The 23,133-nt window shown below is 43.1% G+C and overlaps 1 protein-coding gene across 1 annotated transcript in view; it reads right to left on the minus strand.

The window, feature by feature from the left end:
* Window positions 1–23,133, minus strand: part of DDX23 (DEAD-box helicase 23) — a 43,358-nt gene that overhangs the window by 18,337 nt on the left and 1,888 nt on the right. Inside the window, exons 2-6 of the mRNA XM_077483319.1 lie at window positions 20,459–20,666; window positions 10,593–10,691; window positions 3,669–3,768; window positions 1,587–1,661; window positions 1,119–1,257 (exon numbers count right to left, since the gene is read on the minus strand). Coding sequence (XP_077339445.1) covers window positions 1,119–1,257; window positions 1,587–1,661; window positions 3,669–3,768; window positions 10,593–10,691; window positions 20,459–20,649 — 604 coding nt within the window. The 5' untranslated portion in view covers window positions 20,650–20,666. The remainder of the gene's footprint in view (window positions 1–1,118; window positions 1,258–1,586; window positions 1,662–3,668; window positions 3,769–10,592; window positions 10,692–20,458; window positions 20,667–23,133) is intronic.

The raw sequence follows: 23,133 nt of genomic DNA on the forward strand, positions 1-23,133 counted from the left end.
TACTCAGAATAAAATATATTTTTTAATATAAATAAAAGGGGAAGAGGTCGGTGGCTACTGTCTTTGACTTCATTAGTGTTGTTCAAGTAAATTTCCATCTCTCGTAGGCTGCCTACCTTCATACCATTCTCTACATTAAGGTAAAAAAAAAAAAAAAAAAAAAAACACACACTTTCAAATAATACTCAACCCCCAGACACGGAGCCCCCACCCGGCCCTGCACCCTCTCTCTCATGACTGGCTAGACAACTGAAAGTAGCGGCAAGCAATGACGCTGCTGTGTTTCAGTCAATCAGGAGGGAGACTCCTGGATGGCTTCTGCACACAGAATGCTTACCTTAATGCATAGTATTCATGAAGATATATAAAAAAAATAAAATAAAAAAAAAAAATAAAAAAAAAAACAACCATTCTGACCTTACAATTCCTTTAACCATGTAGAAACAGGAAACAAGAACAAACATCTTGGACAGGACACAAATGGCAAAAAAAAAATAAAAAATAAAAAAAAAACCAACACACTTGGTTTCCACCCAGGCCAATACCGACATTTCTCTCCTACATGGAAAAATGTGTATTTTTGCTAGACAAGTACCCAGAACTGGTTAACGAGGGTTGCAGCGATACCAGTGTTAATAAAGAGTATTTGCACGAGTACTCCTACAAATGCTCCAATCCCCGAAACCGATACCTGGGCATAGGGACTTCAGACTGGGTTCACACAGGAGCGGTGCAGCACGCCGCATGCGATTTGGACAGGAATTAATTTTCTATGGGCTTAAAATCACATCACGGTATCGGCGAATACTTGACCAAAAGCATCGATACTCGCCAATAAAAAATAAAATAAAAATGGTGCAACCCAAATTATTTTTTTTTTTCAATGATTTGTATTAAATTTTTTCATTACATTACATTAAAAATCACAAAGAATCAGATAAGGCAAGCACCATTGCCTATTAAAGAAATAAGAACATAGGATGTACATTAAACATAAAATACTTGTTTAACTGTGCAACCCTAAGTTTAACCATTTCTTACTCTAGCCAATTTAAAAAAAGTTTTAGATATTGTTTAAAAACATTATACTGAACATTACTGGTGAAGCACAACATTACCAAGCATCCGCCTTCCCTGCTCCTGGAACTGTTTCCGCTTTTTGCGCTCCTCTTCTATTGATTTCTGTCTATCTTCTACCTCCAACCGTCTGCGTTTCAAGGCTTCAGCCTCCCGTTCTGCTTTGGAAAGGAATTTCGGCTATGCAAAAAGACAAGCATTAAAGCAATGCTTATGTTTAAAATGTCAAGGGTACTGATTGGTGCCAATTAATTAATATAAATATACACTTATAAATGCATAAAAAAAAAAAAATAAAAAAAAAAAAAAAAAAGCTTAATGTAAAACATTTTTATTGTGGATAGATTATGCTTTAGTACAGCAATAGTGAAAACTTGTGCGGTTTCATTCGTGGATCCTTAATTGACCATCACCATCCTCTTATGTACAAAGGAAGATTGCCACAACAGTCTTCTATTCTGTGACACCAAGACGATAATAATACCAGTAATACAGATGCATTTGTCTACCTTAGATTCAGCCTCCTCCTCTTTCTTCTTCTTTGCCAACAACTCTTCCAGTGAAAGTGGTTGTACCTTGGACACCTAAACAAAAAAAAATGCTCAATTTGCAAAAAGGAATGCAATATTTTTTTTTTTTTATTCAAGTACATTTTTATTATGTACACAGATTTAAAACACAGTAAAATCTTTCATTTTAAATTTTTCCCCCCACACCCCGATATAGTATATAGTTCACTTCCTGTAAGACCTTCCCTCCTAACCCTCCCTATAGAGCAGTGATGGCGAACCTTTGCACCCCAGATGTTTTGGAACTACATTTCCCATGATGCTCCACTACACTGCAGAGTGCATGAGCATCATGGGAAATGTAGTTCCAAAACATCTGGGGTGCCAAGGTTCGCCATCACTGCTATAGAGCTTACCGGTTTCCAAAAAATTTTATAATCCTAACATAACTACTTTTTGTTGCATCTATGCCTCAGGACTACCTAACACGAATTGACACCTACCTACGTTCCGAACCCAATCTCTCACAGGGGGATAATACATCTTTTGTAACCAGGGTTTCCACATTTTTACAAATTAGTTAAAATTTTTCTTTCCACACAGTCTTTTTTTATAGCCTTAACCCACTCTTCATGAGACAGGGGTCTCAATGATTGCCAGTTTTGTGCAATCACTTTTCTAGCCTGATATAGACATCTCAAAATCACAATTTTAGTGCTTACTGGCCCTCATCCTGCATCCACATACCAGTACACATACTCTAGGTTCTAATTCTAATGTGGTCCCGAACGTTACATTTATAATATTGAGTATCTCATCCAAATATCGATTCAGTTTTGACACCTGGGGCATCATCGGGTCTCGGACCAAACATATACATTTTCTTGGGGATATAAACAGCTCTATGCAATAAAAACAGGTGTGATACTTTTTTGAGGGGGAAACCGACACCAATGGGCCCAGTTCTATAATCTTCTTCCATTGCTCCAGGGTTATTATCCCTACGTCCTTTCCCCAACTTTTTTTGACGCCAAGTCAATAATAGTTCTACCAATTATTTGCGCATAGACCTCTGAGACAAGTCCTTTGGAGAAATCAGCTTTAATTATCTTTTGGAGAAGGGGAATCTTGCTCCATTCCACTGGTTTTCTTTTAAACTGGGTACAAAAGGCATGCCTGATCTGTAGAGAACTATAAAATTATAATTTGGTATCCCAAATTCTTTTTTCAGTTCTGAAATGATTAAAAAAAACGTTACCCTCATACAGTTGATTCATCCGGCTCGTACCCTGCTTTTCCCATTCCCCAATCCTTCCAATAGCCGACAGTTCTTGCAGATTTTTTTTATGCCAGAGAAGAGAATATTCTGTTACTCCTTTATACCCCATCAGTCTCTTAACTAACTGCCATACTTTAGAGATCATCTTTAATGTTAGGCTCCCACTGGAAAATAATCTGCTTCCAGCGCTTCGACTATTATATTATGTGGGGCCCCCTGTAACATCAGTTTGCCACTGGCAGTCCCTCCTCACGGTGCTGCAGTATGAAATCTGTGCAGGTGCGAATGTTATATTGGGACACAGCCATTATGTCCGAACATGAATGGGACTTGCCCTTACCGGCATGCAGGCAACACCTGTGCGTCACCGTGCAAGTAAAACATTGCTCTAAATGTGGCACAAATGTAATAAACCCGCATGAAAGAGGCCATAATCTCTACGAAGAACACTCCTTACAGAATTATATAAGACAGACACAGCTGCAATGTTGCAGTCTGACATCCGCGCAGGTGCGATCGGGGCGTGTACCTGCACAAATGTTATATTGGGACACAACAGCTGTGTTCATGCAGCCATTGTATTCGAATAGACATGAAATGGACTTGCCATCACGGGCATGCATGCAACACCTGTGCAAGTAAAACACTGCCCTAGATGCAGCAAGGATGTGATCACCCCACACGAATGAGGGTCGTACTCTCCATGGAGAACATTCCTTACAAAATTATATAAAGGCACAAATTTTACATGTCTAACCCTAAATGACAGCACAGGGAAATACTGTGTAAAAATTAAAGCCCACCTTTGACTTCTTTTCAGTTTGCGATTCCTCCTCAGATTCCTTCTTTATATCTTTTTCTTTTTTAACTTTGACATCTTTATTGCGGCTGGGAGATGGGGACCTAAACAAAAAGATATTGTGCTATGCAAAACCAGTCTTCAACAGAAATATACAGGCAACAAAACAGAACAAGGTCCTAACAGCAAACATCCAATATCAGAGTTTGACTCCAGACTATATTATTAAGGGCCAGTTCACACCACATGCAATCCAGTGCATTTTTTCCTGCATTCAAAAATGCATGGAAAGTAAGGTATATGGTTTCCAATGGCATAGTTCACACCAGTGCAGTCAGTTCCAGGGCTTACAAGTTCTAGAGAAAAAAATAAAAAAATAAAAAAAGAGAAGAACATGCTGCATTTTTTCCTGCACTGGACTGTATTGGAACACAGTAAAATGCATCAAAAATGCACCAAGATGCACTGGAGTGTTTCTGTGGCGTGAATCAGACATTAAAGTTATCTTCTGCTTGTAACTACGTGTTTATTTTACAGTACACAAAACTTTTTTGTCTTTGTTTTGGATACAGCAGAAAAGGCTTGGAAGCTGTGTTAGATTTTTATTTTATTTCCTTTCACTTCTGCAAGGGAATGAAGGGAAACTGGAAGTCTTTCAAAATATTAAAAAAAAATTCAAGTTAGACTTGACCTGAGGAAAATGGCTCCACCCACTAGGAAACACCAACTCCAAATTTTAAAAGTAGGCTTCTCCCCACAGATCGTCCGTTGTAGCAGAATACCTCCGGCCCAAGCTGGAACACAATCAGAATATGGTTAAAAAACAGCATAAACAAACAAGAAAAGGGCGGGTCGTTGCGGTCCTGAAAGACTCCTGGAAAACAAGTTACCGGTAAGTCTAACTCAAATTTTCCCTAAACGTCTTTCAGGACAGCACCGGAGAGGACAATCAAGACTTACCAACTAGGGAGGGACAACAGCCTGCAGGACCTTTCTGCCAAATGCCTGATCACTGGCTGACAGTCTGTTATAATGGACAAACATTAGGTAACTTGACCACGTAGTACCCTTACAAATTTGATCTGGGGTGGCAACAGCTTTTCTTTGTAGCGTGTGCTCGTATTCCCAGCGGGGGAGACAAACCCATCTGAGAATAAGCTTCCGAAATAGCCGATTTTAGCCATCTAGCAATTGAACTCTTTGATGCTTGGTGGCCTTTTCTGAAGACCTAAAGTCCCTTGTTACTTCCAAGTAATGTAATAAAATTCTTCTTACATCCAAGTTATGGAATATAATTCTTTTTTTCCCCAGAAAGATTTGAACAAAAAAAGTTGGCGGGATTTCCTGCGACCTGTTATGAACTGACGCTACATTTGGCAAAAACCCCAGATCCGTTTTAAAGTACAATCCTGTCTGCGTAAATTAACAAAAATGGTTCCTTTACTGATAGAGCGTGTAGTTCACCGATTCTTCTTGCAGAGGTAACCGCAACCAAGAATATCGTTATGAGAGTTAAATTCCTTAACAGTTCAAAAGGATCTTTTGTGAAGGCTTGCAAAACCGATTGGTCTCATTTAGGAAAAGGTTCAGTAGGAACTGGTCTGGACCTAGTAAGCGCCTAAAAGAATCTTGTAACCAAAGGAACTGAAGAAATTGGCCTCTCTTTCTAGGTATACTCCCAGGGCAGCTATTAAGAATGCTAAATCGCAAGACCTTTGTCTACGCCATTTTGTAGAAATTCCAATTTTGCAATGTACGATACGGTTCCGTTTGACAAACGACACCAAAACTTTAGCGTAAATATCTCTAGTTACTTTCTACTGGCAAGTAAAGTGGATACTAGAGGTTCTGACAATCCTTTGTTCCTTAACAGCTGCTCCACAGATACCAAGCAGTGAGGCTTAGTCTGGCTATATCCGAATGGTATACTGGGCCTTGAAATAGCAAGTCCTGTCTGAGAGGAAGCTGCCGGAATGGTTTGACTGTCATTTGTAGAATGGAGGAAAACCAGGCTCTTTTCAGCCAGAACTGAGTGATCAGAATTACTGACACTTTTTCCTTTTGTATTTTTCTTAATACCAGTGGAATTGGCTGAAAGGGGGGTGGGGGGCTTGGCCCATTTGAACGTTCCAGGGATGTGCTAAGGCATCTATCCCTAGTGAGCCGCTGTCTCTGTGCAGAGAAAAGAACTGAGGGAGCCAAGTGTTTTCTTTTGATGCAAACACTTGTGGACGCCCCCACATCCTGGTGATCAATGAAAATATTTCTGGATTCAAGCTCTATTCTGCTTCCTGAATTTTCTGTCTGCTAAAAGAAGTCTGCTACTTTGTTAAGCGTCCCTTTGAGATGCACTGCTGACAGGGAGAGCAAATGATTCTCTGCCCACTCCAGGATTTCCGTTGACAGCAATAGAAGATCCTTGCTCCTTGTGCCCCCGTTTGTTCAAGTATGCCACAGTAGTGGCATTGTCTGATAGAATCTGCACATGGGACCCCTGGAGGTTTGGAGAGAAGGCAGCCAATGCTAGGGTGACTGCTTTTAACTCCTTCCAGTTTGAGGACCTGCCTGCTTCGGATTGGGACCAAATTCCCTGTGCTATACTTTGATCCGAGTGGACCCACCCCCATCCCCAACTGCTGGCATCTGTCGTGACTCTTTTTGGTTGGGGGAAGACCATAGTAAGCTCTTTGACAAAGCTGACTGACTTCACCACCAAAGCGTCCTTCTTGACCCTGGTGGGGAGCTTTACTTTTGTGTCCAAGGTTTCTGGGCTGTGATCCCAAACCTTTAAGAGAAAACTCTTGAAGGGTCTGAAATGGAGCCTCGCCCATTGAATAGCCGGCATTGTCAAAGTTAAGGTTCACAGGGCTGACATACCCTGATTGATATCTCCTGGTTTGTTTGTAGCCTAGCTACTACATTCATGACCGTTTTTCTTCTCTTCTGGAACAAACATTTGATAACCTAGAAACTGAACTTGCTGAGCTGTATTGAAATTAGATTTTTGAAGGTTCACAATCCAGCCAAAGTCTTGCAAATGACTGCGGGCCTTGGCCAGGCCTACATGCAATTTTTCTCTAGAAGAGACAAAGGTCTTCCAGATAAGGAATTACCACAATTCCTTGCAGACGGAGAGGAGCAAGAGCTTCCGCCATTATTTTTGTAAAAAACCATAGGGTAAATGAAAGACCAAAAAGGAAGGGCCTTAAATTGCTGATGCAGCACCTCCTTCTCTATTTCTTGCCAGCTTGAGGAACTTTTAAGACAGAGGCATAGGCACATGCAGGTATGCATCTCTTAAATCTATTGATGCCATGAAGCATCCCTTGATTTCTGACCGTAAAGATGGAGCCCACGAGGAATCTCCTGTATCCGACTGACCTGTTTAAAGGTTTTAAGTTGAGAATGTGATGAAAGGTTCCCGACGGTTTCTTTACCAGGAAAATATGGGAATAGAAACCCAATATTGTTCCTCTGGATATACCTGAATCACAACCCCCTGTTGAATCTGATCCCAGGTTCTTAATGGCTAGGGCCTTTGTTGTGTCCCTTGGCAGGTTCGTTACAAAAGTATCTTTCTGGAGGAAGATCCGAAAGCTCCATTTTGTATCCCTGGGCAAGCATGTCTAATAAATGGGTTTTCTGTCATGCTTGCGCAGTGAGGAAGGAATTTCTGAAGCCTTCCTCCCACTGGCAAAGACGAGTCATTGCGATTTATTGGTTGGCGTAGGAGGATGGAAAAGGACATTCCCTCAGCCTTTGTCCCTTTGTGCCGACCAATTCTCTCTTGGGGCTAATTGCCTTGTTCCTGAGTTTGAGGTTGAAAAAGCCACTTGACGGGCTGGTTTTTCTTTTTAACAGGAAAATATTTTTATCAGCTGTCCTATTTAGAACTAAATCTAGAACAGGACCGAATAAGGTCTCACATAAATGGAATTGCACACAATTTACTTTTGGATGCTGCGTCTCCTGGCCAGGTCTTCAGCCATAGGGCTGCCCTGGCTGAATTGGTTAAGGCCACGGATCTCACTGACATCCTTATTGATTCTGCAGATGCCTCAGAAATGTAAGCCACAGCTGCTACTAGGATTGAAAAAGAATTAAGTATCTCATGCTTGGGTGAATCTGCTATAATGTGGGATTTTAGCTGATTTAGCCAAAACTCCATGTTTCTAGAAATGTAGGTAGTAGCCATAGCCAGTTTGAGATTGCCCATAATGGATTGCCAAGCCTTTTTAAGATGTTCATCCATCCTTTTGTCCATGGGACCTTTTAATATTCCCACGTCTTTGAATGGCAAGTCGGGCGATCTGGAAACTTGGGAAAAGGTCGCGTCCAATTCAGGTACTTTGTTCCAAAGCACCTCTGGGTCTTCATTGAACAGGAAGCATCTTTTACGCGCTCTTGGAAAAAAAAGTTTTTTTTCTCTGGATCTGCCCATTCCCTTTTGATTGCTTCATAGATTACTGAACGCACGGGGAAAGTGTGACTTTTTGTTTCACTAAGCCCTGCAGCAATAGATTCTTTCAGACTGCTTTCAACAGACTGTCTACTTGTTCTAAGGACAGTTTATATCTTGAAGGTGCATCCTTCTGCCTCTTCCTCCTCCTCTTCCTTGGAGTGAGAGGTGGAATGGTTCCCTTGGGTAGGAGGACCAGCTTTAGCCTCCAACGTTGGCATTATTTGTGAGGCCTCAGCGGATCCTGAGGTAGTTGGCTGACTGAGGGATGGTGCTGTAAGAGAAGAGCGAAAAGATTGGATGGTAGCGTCTAGCTCTTTCTTAAACGTGGTGATTAAATCGGTGCATGCAGAAGCTTCTTCCTTAACTAAGCAGTCAATGTAAATTTGACAGTGTCTTCTTCCAACCCTCAGGTAACTTCATATTTCGAGGGACATCTCTTTTTGATCGTTGGATTAGAGCTCTTAGCCTGCCAAAAAAAGAACACAAGAGCATCCCAGTGAGTCACACCTGCCTCCTAACGGGCTCACCACAGGTGCACAGGTAGTACAATAGCCAACTCCATGTGCCCACACAGGCCCCAGCCACCAGGAGAAAAAAAAAACGGAAGCAGACACCACAGTATACAGGGCAGACCACCCATGCCCTCTTACCTGGGCCTTGCTGGTGCCTGTGCCACTGCCAAAGAATCACAGTGCTGTGTTTGTTGTGGCTTAAAACACCGGTACCAGAATATAGGCACCAGAAATGCTCCTCCCCTCTCCCCCTGCACAGTTTCTGGTGGAAATGACTCCACGCCTGCGCCCCTTTCCAGATACCTTACTTTAGGCCGGGTCTCTACTCTGCCACCAAAAAGATGGCGGACTCTAGCACTGGACATGTTGAGGATTCCCACGAATGACTGCCACTGTCTAGGAGCGGCCCCAGAAACAGTCAACCTCTCTCTGAGCTGAAGGGGGGGGGGGGGGGGGGGGAGGAGCCCACTTACCAACCACCATTGGTGCAGTGTGGGAGGGGTGGACTCTGGAGGCAAAAAGGTATGGATGGTGGGGTAGGCAGTCTGGCTTCTCAGGACAGCACCTCAGAGACCCGACTCTCACTAGGTGGTCCCTTGCCAGAGGAAACAAAAACTGGCAAGCTGTGGGGAGACTCCTCCTTTCAAAATTTGGTGGAGTTGGCATTTCCTGTTTCTTAGGGGGTGGAGCCACTCTCTTAGGTGCTGTCTTGAAAGACGTTTAGGGAAAGCACACAAGGCTTCAAAGGGCATGAAAAATCCTCTGGAAATTTTTATTTTTAGCTGCCAGCGATGCTTAAAGCCAACAAAGGGACAATATTAAGTACTGATACTAGTCGTGGTGCAGGACAGTCCTATCAATATTTGCGGTAAATAAAAACAGTCAATAGCATCTATTCTGCGTGCTGATTGCTGTTGATGTCATATAGGTACACTTCCACATTTATTGGAGCTGCCCACTGATTATCTCCTATTGGCATTCCGTGCAACAGCCGTTATGCTGCCCCTTTGAGATATCCAGTCTACGCACTCCAGAAATTTTTTTGTTGGGCCTGTCCCCCACCTTGTAAGAAGTTGTTACACCACGTTCTTACAGCTATGCGTTGCTGAATAACTTTTAAATGGAAGAAACGCTCCCCTTCCTCCTGTACATTATATGCTAGGATTAAAAATGTGGAACCAATGGAGAAATTGAATGCTAGAATCCAGGATAGACTGGAGGCCCATAACCATGTCTAAGAACCATGGCATCTTAAGGAGGATCCACCCTGAGACCCCTCTGGTCTCTTATTTTTTTCCTCCCCTTTTCGAATGAGTGCAGTGTTGCGGTGAAGCTTGCACTTTTCTGCCTCTCTTCTTTTTCCTAGCCCTCCTTGAGCTTTTCCTCTATGTGCTAACAGTTCTCTTTAATGATGGTATTTTGCACTAGGATATGTCAGCAATCTCGCAACCATACCCGAGAACCAGTTCAAGTTGTCTTTAAGATCCACAGCACAGGTGTATCGGGAATCGCAATGTTACTGTCCTTTTTTACTTCAAAAGATCTCTGCTACTTTATGAATATTATTTATTTGCTACATCTATAGTGCCTGCATCTTTGTCTTATCTTTTGTTTATGAAAAAAAAAAAAAAAAAAAAAAATTATTTGGAGGAAAAAAATAAAAAAAAAACGTCGTCTGACTGTTGGAAAATAAAACATGTAAGTATATGTCCGATAAAGTGCACTGCGACACTAACTACTTTTGCTGCTCCTAAAACTAAAGCAAAATAAACCTTAAAAAAAAAAAAAAAAAAAAAACGCAAGCACAACAACTAAATGATACTTGAAGGTAGGGGCTCTTGTAGAATGCAGTGCATACTAGTACTTTATGGAAAAAAACTCACCTTGATGATGGTGGTTTAGTTAAGTGATAATTCATGTATAATAAAAAAAAATAATAATATTCTGGGTTTACCTGGATCTTTTCTTGTCCTTGTCCTTATCCTTATCTTTGTCTTTGTCCCGACGAATATCTCTCTCCCGATCTTTCTTTCTATCTTTCTGTCTTCTGTCCCTAAAAAACAAATCCTAAAATATTAGTGAACACAAATCCAAAGAGATTTTTAATCATGTAAAGAGTCCTGTGTCTCTCTAAAATAAAATATATACATAGGGGATATATTGATGGCAGTAAACTTTTTTTTAACAACAAAACAGCTTTATACTTACCTGCTCTGTGCAACAGAATTGCACAAAGTGGCGCCGAACCCCCTCTTCTTCGGTGCCCCCGCCAATGCTCCTAGCTCCTCCCCACCAGTGAGTGCCCCAACAGAAAGCCGATTTCTTTGAGGACACTTATGCGGGCTTGCCCCCAGCCTCACAGTCTGTCTGTCTATTGACTCAGCCTTGACCCCCACCTCCCTCATCACTGGCTTTGATTGAATTGACAGCAGTGGGAGCAAATGGCCTCAGCAAAGCCAATGAGGGGCGAGAGAAGGTGCACTGCGCTGGATCAATTAAGGGCTCGGGTAAGTGTAAAGGGGGGGGGGGGGGGGGAATAGGGGTGCGGGGGTGAGGAGAAATACTGATGCCTCAACATTTTTTACCTTAACAAGTTTAAAACAGGAACTGAACTCTGGATGCTGTGGCCAAGGAAGGAATAGTACAAAGGACTAGTCACCAGGTTTTTCTGCGATCTTAATTAAGCAGACATTTCCCCATTACTGTATTACCAGGTCTTGCTCAGCATTGTCTGTGTAAGGAGATGGCCATCATGTTAGAGGCATGCCTTTAAGTAAAAGCATGAAAGTAAGCAGCACAGTAGCGGAAACCACCAAATTGCACTACAAATCTGAGACACAAGCAGTCAGAGGCAGCAGAGCCAAGATCTTACACTGCAGATAAAGCTATGAGGCTGTAGGCATATTTAATCCCACTGCTGTTGCTTTCCAGCTTAAGGGAAAGTGACTTGGGGGGCTTAACGCACAGTTAAGCCCCCAACCACAAGTGTACAGGAGGTCTAAAGTGAAATTCGACAAAAAAGTCAATTTTTAAGGGTATTACTCAGGCACAAGTTTTTTTGGGGTTCAGGTACACTTTAAATAGTGTGAAAGCGGATACACACACACACACACACACACACACACACACACACATATTATACATTATCACTAACAGCTAAAAACACAGTACAGCAAAATTAGTTTCCTTTCTAGCTTTCCCTGTCAGACAGAAAGCCCAGATGGTGTCTGACAAGGGATTAGTCACTTCTATGACCGATTTCATTTTGTGTGTAAAATTCAACAAGGAAAAATAAAATATTTAGCTGTGTGCATTTTTTTTTTTATTTTTAATTGTTACATTCCTGACCAGATGTACAAATCAACAAAATATTCCCTATAGACTACCTACAGATATTGGAGGAAATAAGTTTCTACAATCTTTCTAGTTTGCACATACAATCTTCCATTTCTGTGCCTATGGATAAGGAGGACAAACAATATATATGGGGGGTGGATGAGGATGAGGAGGGACCTGTCTGTTGTAAGAGAAACAAGCGATCAGACAAGAAAACCTTTCTGGGCTTAGCTAGGGATGCTTGACCAGGGTCCTGGAGGTTTCTGAATCGTGCAAACATTCTCCGATTGACCAAAAAGCAGATGAAGTGGCAAACATTATTTAATTTCGGTAATAACTTAAAGTGGTTGTAAACCCTTACAACACATTTTGACCTACAGGTAAGCCTAGATTAAGGCTTACCTGTAGGGCCAAGAAATATCTCCTAAACCTATACGTTTTAGGAGATATTTGCCCGAAGACAGGCACCGCTGTCTACGGCGCATGCGCCGTAGACAGCGGTGCGCAGGCGCACTGAGCACGGCATCTTCAACGACGGAGATGCCGAGCGTGTCGGCTCCTGTGCGTATGCGCGGGAGTGACATCGCGGCTTCACCGAATGACAGCGGCGGAGCTGCGAGACCCCACCGAGAAGATGGATGCGCCAGACTACAGGGGACAGCGGTGACTTCGCTGGCTCCTGTGTCAGGTAAGTGACACATAATGGACTACTATGCGATGCATAGTAGTCCATTATGCTTTGCCTTTGCAGGGAATGAAAGAGGAAGTAAACCCATCAGGGTTTACTTCCTCTTTAACCGGTTCCTGACCGGCGCACACCGATGTACGTTTGCAGAATGGCACGGCTGGGCAAATGGGTGTACCTCTACATCCCTTTAAATTTGCTGTCGCATGTGCGCCGCATTGTGCACGGCGGCCGGGACCTCTGTGAATCGGGTCGCGGGGATATCCGCGATCGTAAATGTAAACAAGCATCTCGGGGGCGTGACCTGGACGGTAATGATGTAGGATGCGAGTGAGAGGCGCTCCGCTCTCAGAAAATCCTATCCTACTATCCTGAGTGCCCATAACAGCCTACCGACAGCTTATCCCGATGGCTTGGGAACCCTGCCTTGTGCCTGACTTATGCTGCCTCCCCTTGAAAAAATACAGGCGCTTGGAAAAGGAACATGAGGAGCAAGATGGCGACTCCCTGCCTTCACCCACAGAACAAAACAGGGACTGATACCACTAAGGTACTGGAGGCCATCTCTGCATGTCAGTCCTCTCTGACTACAAAGATAGAAGAGATAAGGGTTGACATTTCCCTTATGAGGCAGGACAGGACTAAGATCCGGGACAGGGTCAAGGAGACAGAAACCAGAATCAGCCAGGCAGAAGATGTACTTTACCCGCCGCAACACACACACACACACACACACGAGGAAATGCAGCGTCAAATCCAGCAGCTAGCCCAAAAACATGACGATCTGGAAAACAGAGCCCACACATTGAACCTCCGTTTCATTGGATTACCAGAGGGGGCTGATGGATCGGATCTGGCCATGTTTCTGGAAAAGCTCTTGATCAAAACTTATGGCAGAGAGGCCGCGTCCGCCACCTTTGTGGTGGAGCGGGCTCACCGCATGCCCGCACATACCGCCCAATAGAAGGAGCTCCGCTGTGTATTTTTATTGCCAAGCTGCTAAATTACCGTGACACCATTCTGCGATTAAACCGAGAGAAAGGCAATATTCCTTTTCAAGCGGGGCACGTGATGGTGTTCATGGACTTTTCGGCGGAGGTCCAGAAGCAGAGGGCCCGCTTTGTGGATGTCAAGCGGTGCCTTAGGGCCCAGCATTTGAAATATGCAATATTATTTCCAGCGCGGCTTCGTATTGTAGGATACGATAAAACATTTTTTTGAAGACCAAGCACAGGCATCGGGATGGCTGGATCAGAGAGGCGGACAGGAATCGCCATGCCTGAAACAGAACAGCTGCTGCCTCGTGTATAGGGTAAGATACTTACAACCATGCCCTTGTAAGACTAATAGCTTTGCCTATATATCCTGATAGATAACTACTGACTTTAATTTGACTTCGGGGACAGACTGTATAAGGGGAGCAGGGACATGTTGATTATAATGACTCTGGATAATATAGGACAGGAATTAGATGCACTACATCCTATACCCTGCTGGAAACAAGCCAATACTGACCCTGCTCACCCCTTTCACGTGGATAAGAACCTCGTGGATACTGTCTAGAGGCAACAACCGAGGGATGCAAAATGGTTTGGCGAGTTAACTGCAGGAATGAGACTGCACCGTTATAAAATAAAAGGACCCTCTATATTGTCTAACGTTTTTGGATTCACGGTTCTTTAAATGGTTATGGGAAGGGGGACTGAGATCCTCAACAATTGCTGTCAATATCCTTCCCCTTCACTGTACTTGTTCTAATACCCGAGAGCGGGTCTACGAACACTCCAGGATATACAACATATTAAAATCTACAACGGAGTCCATGCACAGTGAAGGTTTGCCCCCTGAATGGCTAGACACAGTACTCACCACCCAGGTGCCCTGGAAGTTTGGCGTGGGTGATAGTGAAGCTGCCGCGAGTTAGCAGCCATGGTAGGATACCATGATGTATAGTCTAGGTTGTAACAGTTATGGGATCAATGCTCCAGCACGGTTGGGGAGGCTGAGGGCTGGGTGGGTAGGGAGGGATGGAGGGAGAGTTATTTGGGATGTTTATTAGCGTATAAGATGTTAAGTTATGTGATACAATGGAATACATGGCAAAGTTTATTGGTGTATTGCTCCAAGATATGCGCTTCTGTTGATTGTGGAAGTGACCCTGCTCTGGGGACCGTTCTAATTCTCTTAATAGATAATTCTTTACCTAATGTCATATGGCCACCATAAAATTCATGATGTGGAATGTCTGTGGGGTCCAAGATAAGATCAAACGCACTGCGGTTTTCGGATGCCTCAAATCCTATCGGGCCGACATAGCAGTCCTAGTTGAGACACACGTCACAGGCCAGCTTCAATTGCCATTGAAGCGTCCATGGATAGGATGGGCCTATCATGCCATGCATACCCCATACTCCCGTGATGTGTCAGTCCCAATAGCCAAGATGGTGTAATTCAATCTAATATCTATACAAACGGATCCCCAGGGCCGGTTCATTTTTATGCACTGTACCCTATATGGTAAACAATACCACATAGGTATCTTGGCATGCTACATACCACCGCCATACAATGTCAGTCTGGTAAATGCAGGTCTGTCCTATATGGCTCAATACCCTGCAACCCCGGCCATTCGGCTGGGGGATTTCAATATGGTTTTAAACCCAACCAAAAGATATGCTGCACCCGCAGCCCACCACAACACCCCATAGTGCTTCCCAACTGAGCCGCACCTTTATGGAATTCTCTCTGACTGATGCATGGGGACATAGGTACCCTGAAGACCAGACCTTCTCATGTTTCTCAGCACCACAGTCCACTATGTCCCGAGTAGACTATATTATGGTGTCGGACATGCTGATCCCCCTGGTAGAGGCCGCAAGATATCACGCCAGATCATTGTCAGATCATGCTCCATGCTGGGCCCTCTATCCGACTTGGCCCCCAGACAGGTCAGTGCCTGTGGCATCTTCATCCCTTCTGGCTGATGGCCCTGAGGGAGCAGAACATAGACAGAGAGTGGCGGTTCTACTTTAATACTAATAGGGACACGACGCTGGTGGGTGCGGTATGGGAGACATTTAAGTTGCATGCTGTTCTGTCTTGTCCAGGCGCATAAACAGATTGAAAGCCTCTTCCGCTATACAGCTCAGAACAGGCCTCAGAAATTAGTGTCCGCTACCAATGCATTTACATCAGACCCCACACCGAATAACGCATCAACACTCAAATTCCATACACGTATAGTAGATCACTTACACTACGAGCAAGCCAAATGCAAACATTTCTTTTCAAGACAAAGTGTTCGAGCAAGGGGAACGGGCGGGCAGGATTTTAGCCTACCTGGCCCACCAAGATGCAAGGCCACCAGTGGTAGTATCCATACTAGATGCCCAGCATACTCTTATTACGGATCCGGCATCGGTGGCGGAAATATTCCATTCCTATTATGCGGATCTGTGCACATCTCAAGTGGAGGCCCCAATACAGGAAACAAACCCTTTTACAGCGCATAAACTTCCCCCAACTGTCCGAAACCCAAGTGGTGAGCCTGGAGGCGCCCATTACCAGCAATGAGGTTGCCTCTGCAATATTGTCCCTGACGGCTGCCAAGGCCCCTGGACAAGATGGCCTACCACTAGATTTTTATGCAGCGTACGCTGGAGGTGCTGATCCCCGAACTCCTCAGGCTATACAACTATGTATTTGAGTCTGAGTCCCTCCCCAATTCTATCCTACAGGCAATGATCATTGTACTGCCAAAAATGGGGAAGAATCCCCACCACCCGGATTCCAATCGCCCAATTTCTATGCATCAGGCAGATATTAAAATACTGGCCAAAATTCTAGTGTCCCGTCTCAACCCAATTATTCTAACTTTAATCCACCCTGATCAAACGGGGTTTATGCCCGGCAAAAACACAGCTCTGAATATCCGTAGGCTTCATATGAACATCCAGAGGGCTGTAATCTACTGCTCACACACCACAGACGCATATGGGAGATTGCACTCAAAATGACTGGTGCCAACTTTGTGCACTCCCATACCCCTCTCTGGAATAACCCCCAACTGATGGAACGGAGGACACTACCCGGTACCAATTTGTGGGCATCTAAGGGCGTGGTTTACCTACACCAGGTGATTACCCCATTGGAATGCACATATGCGTCATGCTCTCCTAGCCCAATTCAATGATGGTCTCCCTAACCCACAAACCTTACCCATGACGGACGTGATAACAGGTGTAGATCCCTCTAAATTGATCTCCACTTTATATAACATGCTAACAAACCGCTCCGTAGCTCGGTCTACAGATACAGCTAAGCATAGATGGGAGGAGGAGATTCTTGAACACACTAAAAAAAAGTTTCCCCTAGACTGACAGATTAAACCAATTATATATATATTCTATCTCACACCTGTAAGGATTGCCAAATATCAGGCCACACAGGACCCGCGATGTACAGATCGATGCAGACCTATTGGACACAAGTAATACAATTTCTACTAGATCCTAAAACTTGTTTGCTGGGCTTACTCCCAGACACATCGATGTAAAGGAAGATGGCTTGAAACTTGTCAAAGTCACTATTTTGCGCTAGGAAAATGATAGCAAGGCTCTGGATGCGAACTGTGCCCCCCCCCACGGTCCAAGTATGGATGGGGGAAATCAATTCAACACTACCGCACAAAAAAAAAAAATCATACCAGCATGGGGGTGCCCCGATAAATATCACAAGGTCTGGGATAGGTGGCTAGATACATCGGACACCTGTATAGAGTAGGCCTACACACCGTCATGTATATATGGAGCTTGTTGACAACAGGGCGCGATCAGCTTGGACTGACTGTAGTAGACACTTATGTGGCCAAAAGTTGGCGTGCAACATGGAATGACTCAGGGAAATTAGTAGTAAATATACAAAATGTGGCCTTTGTTATGAGATACTCAGGAGATTAGGTACGCACATGTATGTAAAGCAGGGCTCGACAAAACCCGGGAGCCAGGTCGCATTTGCGACTAGAATTAGCGACCTGGCGCAGCACAGCTGGGGGTATGCTGTCTCCGCGGACCCCCCCGGCGCGTAAGCGCCGGCGGTAATTGAGCCCCCGGCTTTGAGGCCTTCTACGATCCTATGGTTCCTTCTGGAATTTGGCGCCCTCTTGTGGTGGCCGTTGGAATTACAACCAGCAATGCTAATGGATGCAATGCTAATTCCCCTGCCTGCCTATCTTCCTTCCCTTTACTCAGAACCCCTAAAAATGATATATATATTTTATTCTAACACCCTAGAGAATAAAATGGTGGTCGTTGCAATACTGTCTGTCACACCGTATTTGCACAGCGGACTTACAAGCGCACTTTTTTGGGGAAAATGTATTTAATAAAAAATAAGACAACAGTAAAGTTAGCCCAATTTTTTTTTATATTGTGAAAGATAATGTTACGTCGAGTAAATCGATACCCAACATGTCATGCTTCAAAATTGCGCCCGCTCATGGAATGGCGACAAACTTTTACCCTTTAAAATCTCCATAGGCGACGTTTAAAAAATTCTACAGGTTGCACTTTTTAAGTTACAGAGGAGGTCTGGGGCTAGAATTATTGCTCTCACTCTACCGATCACAGCGATACCTCACATGTGTGGTTTGAACACCGCTTTCATATATGCATTCGCTTCTGCACGCAAGCTTGGCGGGACAGGGTGCGTTTAAAATATTTTTTTTTTATTATTATTTTAACTTTTATTTTTATTTTTTTTCACTGTTCTTGTAAAAAAAAAAAAAAAAAAAAAATTTGTGTCACTTTTATTCCTATTACAAGGAATGTAAAAATCCCTTGTAATAGAAAAAAGCATGACAGGTCCTCTTGTATATGAGATCTGGGGTCAGAGAGACCTCACATCTCATATTTACACTAAAATGCAATTTAAAAAAATAATTGTCATTTGAAAAAAAAAAAAATAAATAAATGTCCCTCTAAGAGCTATGGGCAATGACTTGGAGACAGGTGAGGGGCTGGGGGCTACCTTCCCCTCACTCGTCTCCATGTCAGGCCAGGGACAGGTCCAGATCGCCGTCACGGACCTGGCTCCTAACTTTTTTAGCTGGCTCCTAGATTCCAAACAAATTTGTCCCCTGACGTAAAGTGATTTCTTTCTGTATTTTATTGCAAATAAACTTGGGGGGGGGGAATAAATAAATTGCTGATTGCCGCCATTACTAGTAAGAATTTTTTTTTTTTTTTTTTTTTTTTTTTTATAAAAATGCCATAAAACAATCCCCTATTTTGTAAACTCAATAACTTTTGCACAAATCAAACGCTTATTGCAATTTTTTATGTTTTACCAAAAATATGTAGAATACATGTCAGCCTAAACTGAGGAAAAAAAATTAATTATAGCAAAATTTAAAAAGATAATGCGTTTTTTTTCAAAATTGTCGCTCTTTTTTCATTTATAGCGCAAACAAAAATCAAAAACGCAGGGGTGATCAAATCCCACCAAAATAAATCTCTATTTGTGGGGGAAAAAAAGGACGTCAATTTTGTTTGGGAGCCACGTCGCACGACCGCTCAATTGTAAGTTAAAGCGACGCAGTGCCGAATCGCAAAAAGGGGCTTGGTTTAGCTGCAAAATGGTCCGGGGCTTAAGTGGTTAAAGGATACGTTCACTTTTTTTTTGCATGAAAAAAAAAAAAAAAGTGTGAATTTATTTTGGAACCTGTAAAGCATTGCACCAGTGATCAACAGATCGCTGGTGCCATGCAGGTCTCCAGTAGATCTGCCTGTTTATCTGCTTGACCGTACATCCCATACATGACAGGAGGCATGAATGAACTACTACGACGCTCCACAGTGCCATGGTGGTTCATTCAAAGCTACAAGCTTTTCGTTTTCCATACACAAAGTACTATCAATCAGTGACGCAGCCTGGCGGGCTGAGCCATACTCAGCCACTTTTTTTTTTTCATTTTTGATAGCTAGCGGGGAGGAAGAACCACCCCTCTAGCAGTCATAGCTCTGATCTGGGAGATGCTGGGGCCAGTCCATTCATAACATGATACATCCTGAATATGAGTAACATGTAACGAAAGGTGAACTTATCCTTTAATGACCACTTTAACCCATTTTCTAAACCAGATAGCTTTGCCAGACACTAAAAAAGCCTGAGCTTTTACTTCTCTCCACTGCCGTTATGGCACTAATTAATTGGATATGAAAGAATTGCAGCTTGCTGATGTGCTCTCACCTCCAAACGTCATCTGTTAGTTTAACAGTATACTACAATGCAGTAAAATCTGAGGGGTGTAGAGTGCTGCCCCTTCCTCTCACTACCTGAATAATGAGGTTATAAAATTGAGATTACAGGAAGCAAAGACAAATTTTAATGAACAATGCTGAATTAAAAGGTGGTATTTTATCCATGCTTACACATTCATTTCAGGCCTGGCCTGTTCATGCTACCATTTTTCAAGCACACTAACCCACTGCAGAGAAGTCACGACACGCTCTGACCCTACAGCTAAAAAAAAAAAAAAAAAAAAACAAACAAACAACTTAGCTTTACCTTCCCCCAAATTACACCAAACTGGACCCTGTTTAAACATATTTCGGGAAAAAAAAAAAAAAAAAAAAAGACCCGTCAGTCCTGTGGTATATGGATTACTTTAGACAATTCTTCTCAGAGATTTTTTTTTTTAAAGGCCAGATTGGTTTGGCAATTAAAATATAAAAGTAGTATTTTACAATAGAAAAATAGCAGAATTAACAAAACACTGTGGTCATGTCAAACACACATACCTTTCATTAGACTTAGAGCGAGAACGGGAACGACTGTGAGATCTTCTTTCCCTAGATCGATGCCTCTTCCTGTCTTTTGATGGAGAAGTCTTCCTTTCACGCTCTCTGTCAGCAGAGCGAGAACGGGACCGTTTGCGGTGCTTGGATGGTGATCCATCTCGGTCTCGCTTATCAGGCAGCTCCCCGGCCATCTTTACAGAATGGCCAACTGTCAAAAAGAAACAACCAACTTTTAATGAATAACCAAAAAGGATATACATGTGTACAGATAGAACAAAAAGTTAATTCACACATATTGTAGACTAGAAAATAACTGCTTTAACACATTAATATGTAAGGGCACTGTCACACTGGGGCGGTGGGGCTTCGGCTGTAAATGCCGCTATTTTTAGCAGTGCTTTTCAGCCACTAGCGGGGGGCTTTTAACCCGCACTAGCAGCTGAAAAAGGGTAAAAAGTGCCCACAAAGTGCTGCTGCTGAAGCGATTTACAGACGCTTCGGCAGCGCTGGCCATTTCAATGGCAGGGGCGTTTTAGGAGCAGTGTATTTGCCACTCCTGCAATGCCCCAAAGATGCTGCTTGCAGTACTTTTTTCCCATCCTGCAAGCGCACCACTCCAGTGTGAAATCGCTCAGGCTTTCACACTGGGGTGGTAGGGGAGGGGTTTTTCAGGCTCTTTATATGTGCTATTTTTAGCCCTTTAGCGCCTAAAAGCTCCTCAGTGTGAAAGTAGCCTAAAAAAGGTATATTGATCAAAGCAATTAGAAATTAAATTATGTAAAGGTCAGTCACATGTGTCTCCAACAACCTGTAGAATTGTAGGGAGGCCTGAGATGACTACACCACTGAGATGACTACACAGCCCAAATGAAAGCTATACTCAACTTTAATGACCTTTAAAATAAAGCTATGATAAACATGCCCAATTCAAACACCATACTATAAAAAACACATAAGCAGAAGTTACCTCTAATAAAACAAGTAAACAAGCAATAGGGAGGCTAAGGCAGTGGTAGTTGGTGGAACATTTTAAAATGTATATTCATCCATCTATATCTTCGGATATGCTAATCAATTTGATGTGCTTTTATTACTGAAGGTAACTTCTGCTATCATTTCCTTCATTGCATGACCCCTTTAACCACTTCAGGCCTGGAAGGATTTACACCCTTAATGACCAGGCCATTTATTGCGATACGGCACCATCACGTCGCTTTAACTGGTGATTGCGCAGTCATGCAATGTGGTAGCCAAACTAAATTTGCATCTTTTTTTCGAATAGAGCTTTCTTTTGGTGTTATTTGATCACCCCTGTGTTTTTTTTCCCATTTTTTGCGCTATAAAACAAACAAAAAAAAAAGGACAATTTTGAAAAAATAAATAAATTTTTTACTTTTTGCTATAATAAATATCCCCAGAAATGGTTTTATAAAACAAATTGCTTCATCAGTTTAGGCATGTATATATTCTTCTACATATTTTTCATAAAATCGCAATAAGCATATATTTATTGGTTTGTGCAAAAGTTATAGCGTCTGGCATTATTTTATTTTTTTTTACTAGTAATGCCGATGATCAGCAATTTTTAGCGGTATTGCGATGGACAGATCCAACACTTTTGACACATTTTTGGGACCATTGACATTTATACAGTGATCAGTGCTATAAAAAAGCACCGACTGCTGTGTAAATGTCACTGGTAGGGAAAGGGTTAACACTAGGGGGCGATCAAGGGGTTAAATGTGTGTTCCCTCAGTGTGTTCTAACTGTATGGGGATTGGACCGAGTAGAAGAGGAAATATCGCTGTTCCTACTTACTAGGAACAAACGACATGTCTCCTCTCCTCTGACAGCACAGGGATTTGTGTGTTTACAGACAAATCCCCGTGCTGGCGCTCATGCACGCACATCGGGTCCCCCACCATGCAGCAGAAACACACACACCCTCTGGTGGCACTTAAAGGAAACCCGTTATGGGGTTTTGCGCAGGGGAGCCAGTCTGCCCCTGTAAATAGACGAGAGCCAGTCAGGAACCGGTTAAGGTACTACAATTCCCATCATGCCTAGTCATGTCTGAATGCCAGTTTTACAATGCCTCATGGGAGGTGTAGTTCTACAACAACTGGAGGGCCGCAGTTTGGAGATCCCTGCATTAGCCGACCGCCAGCTGTTACAAAACTACAAGTCCCATCATGCCTCTGCCTCTGGGTGTCATGCTTGTGGCTGTCAGAGTCTTGCTATGCCTCATGGGATTTGAAGATCTGCAACAGCTGGGGGTCCGCTAATTGCATATCCCTGGCCTATAGTAAGACTTATCTATAGGTACTGTAAATATCTCCTAAACGTACACCATTTAGGAGATATTAACTGTACATGCAGCCAGTGACCTCACCAGTACATGCACTCTAAAAGGAATGGCCACCCAGCGCGTTCCTTCAGAGTCCTGTGCCATAAACGGCGGCTCCAGACGCTCACACAGCTGGAGTCTGTGAACCCTGAAGGAAGACCGGGTGAAGATGGAAGCCCTGTCAGCGGGCCGCTGGAAAGCTTTGTTCTGAGGTAAGTTTCACATAATGTGCTAGTATGCAATGCATGCTAGAACATTATGGCTTTACCTTGTGTGCTGCAAAAAAATAATAAAAAATAGTATGCATTATTGGAAAAAACCTTCTGCA

Source organism: Lithobates pipiens, unplaced genomic scaffold (genome assembly GCF_037356315.1).
Source record: "Lithobates pipiens isolate NorthernLeopardFrog02 unplaced genomic scaffold, aLitPip1_a1.2 Scaffold_16, whole genome shotgun sequence".
Lineage (NCBI taxonomy): Eukaryota > Metazoa > Chordata > Amphibia > Anura > Ranidae > Lithobates > Lithobates pipiens.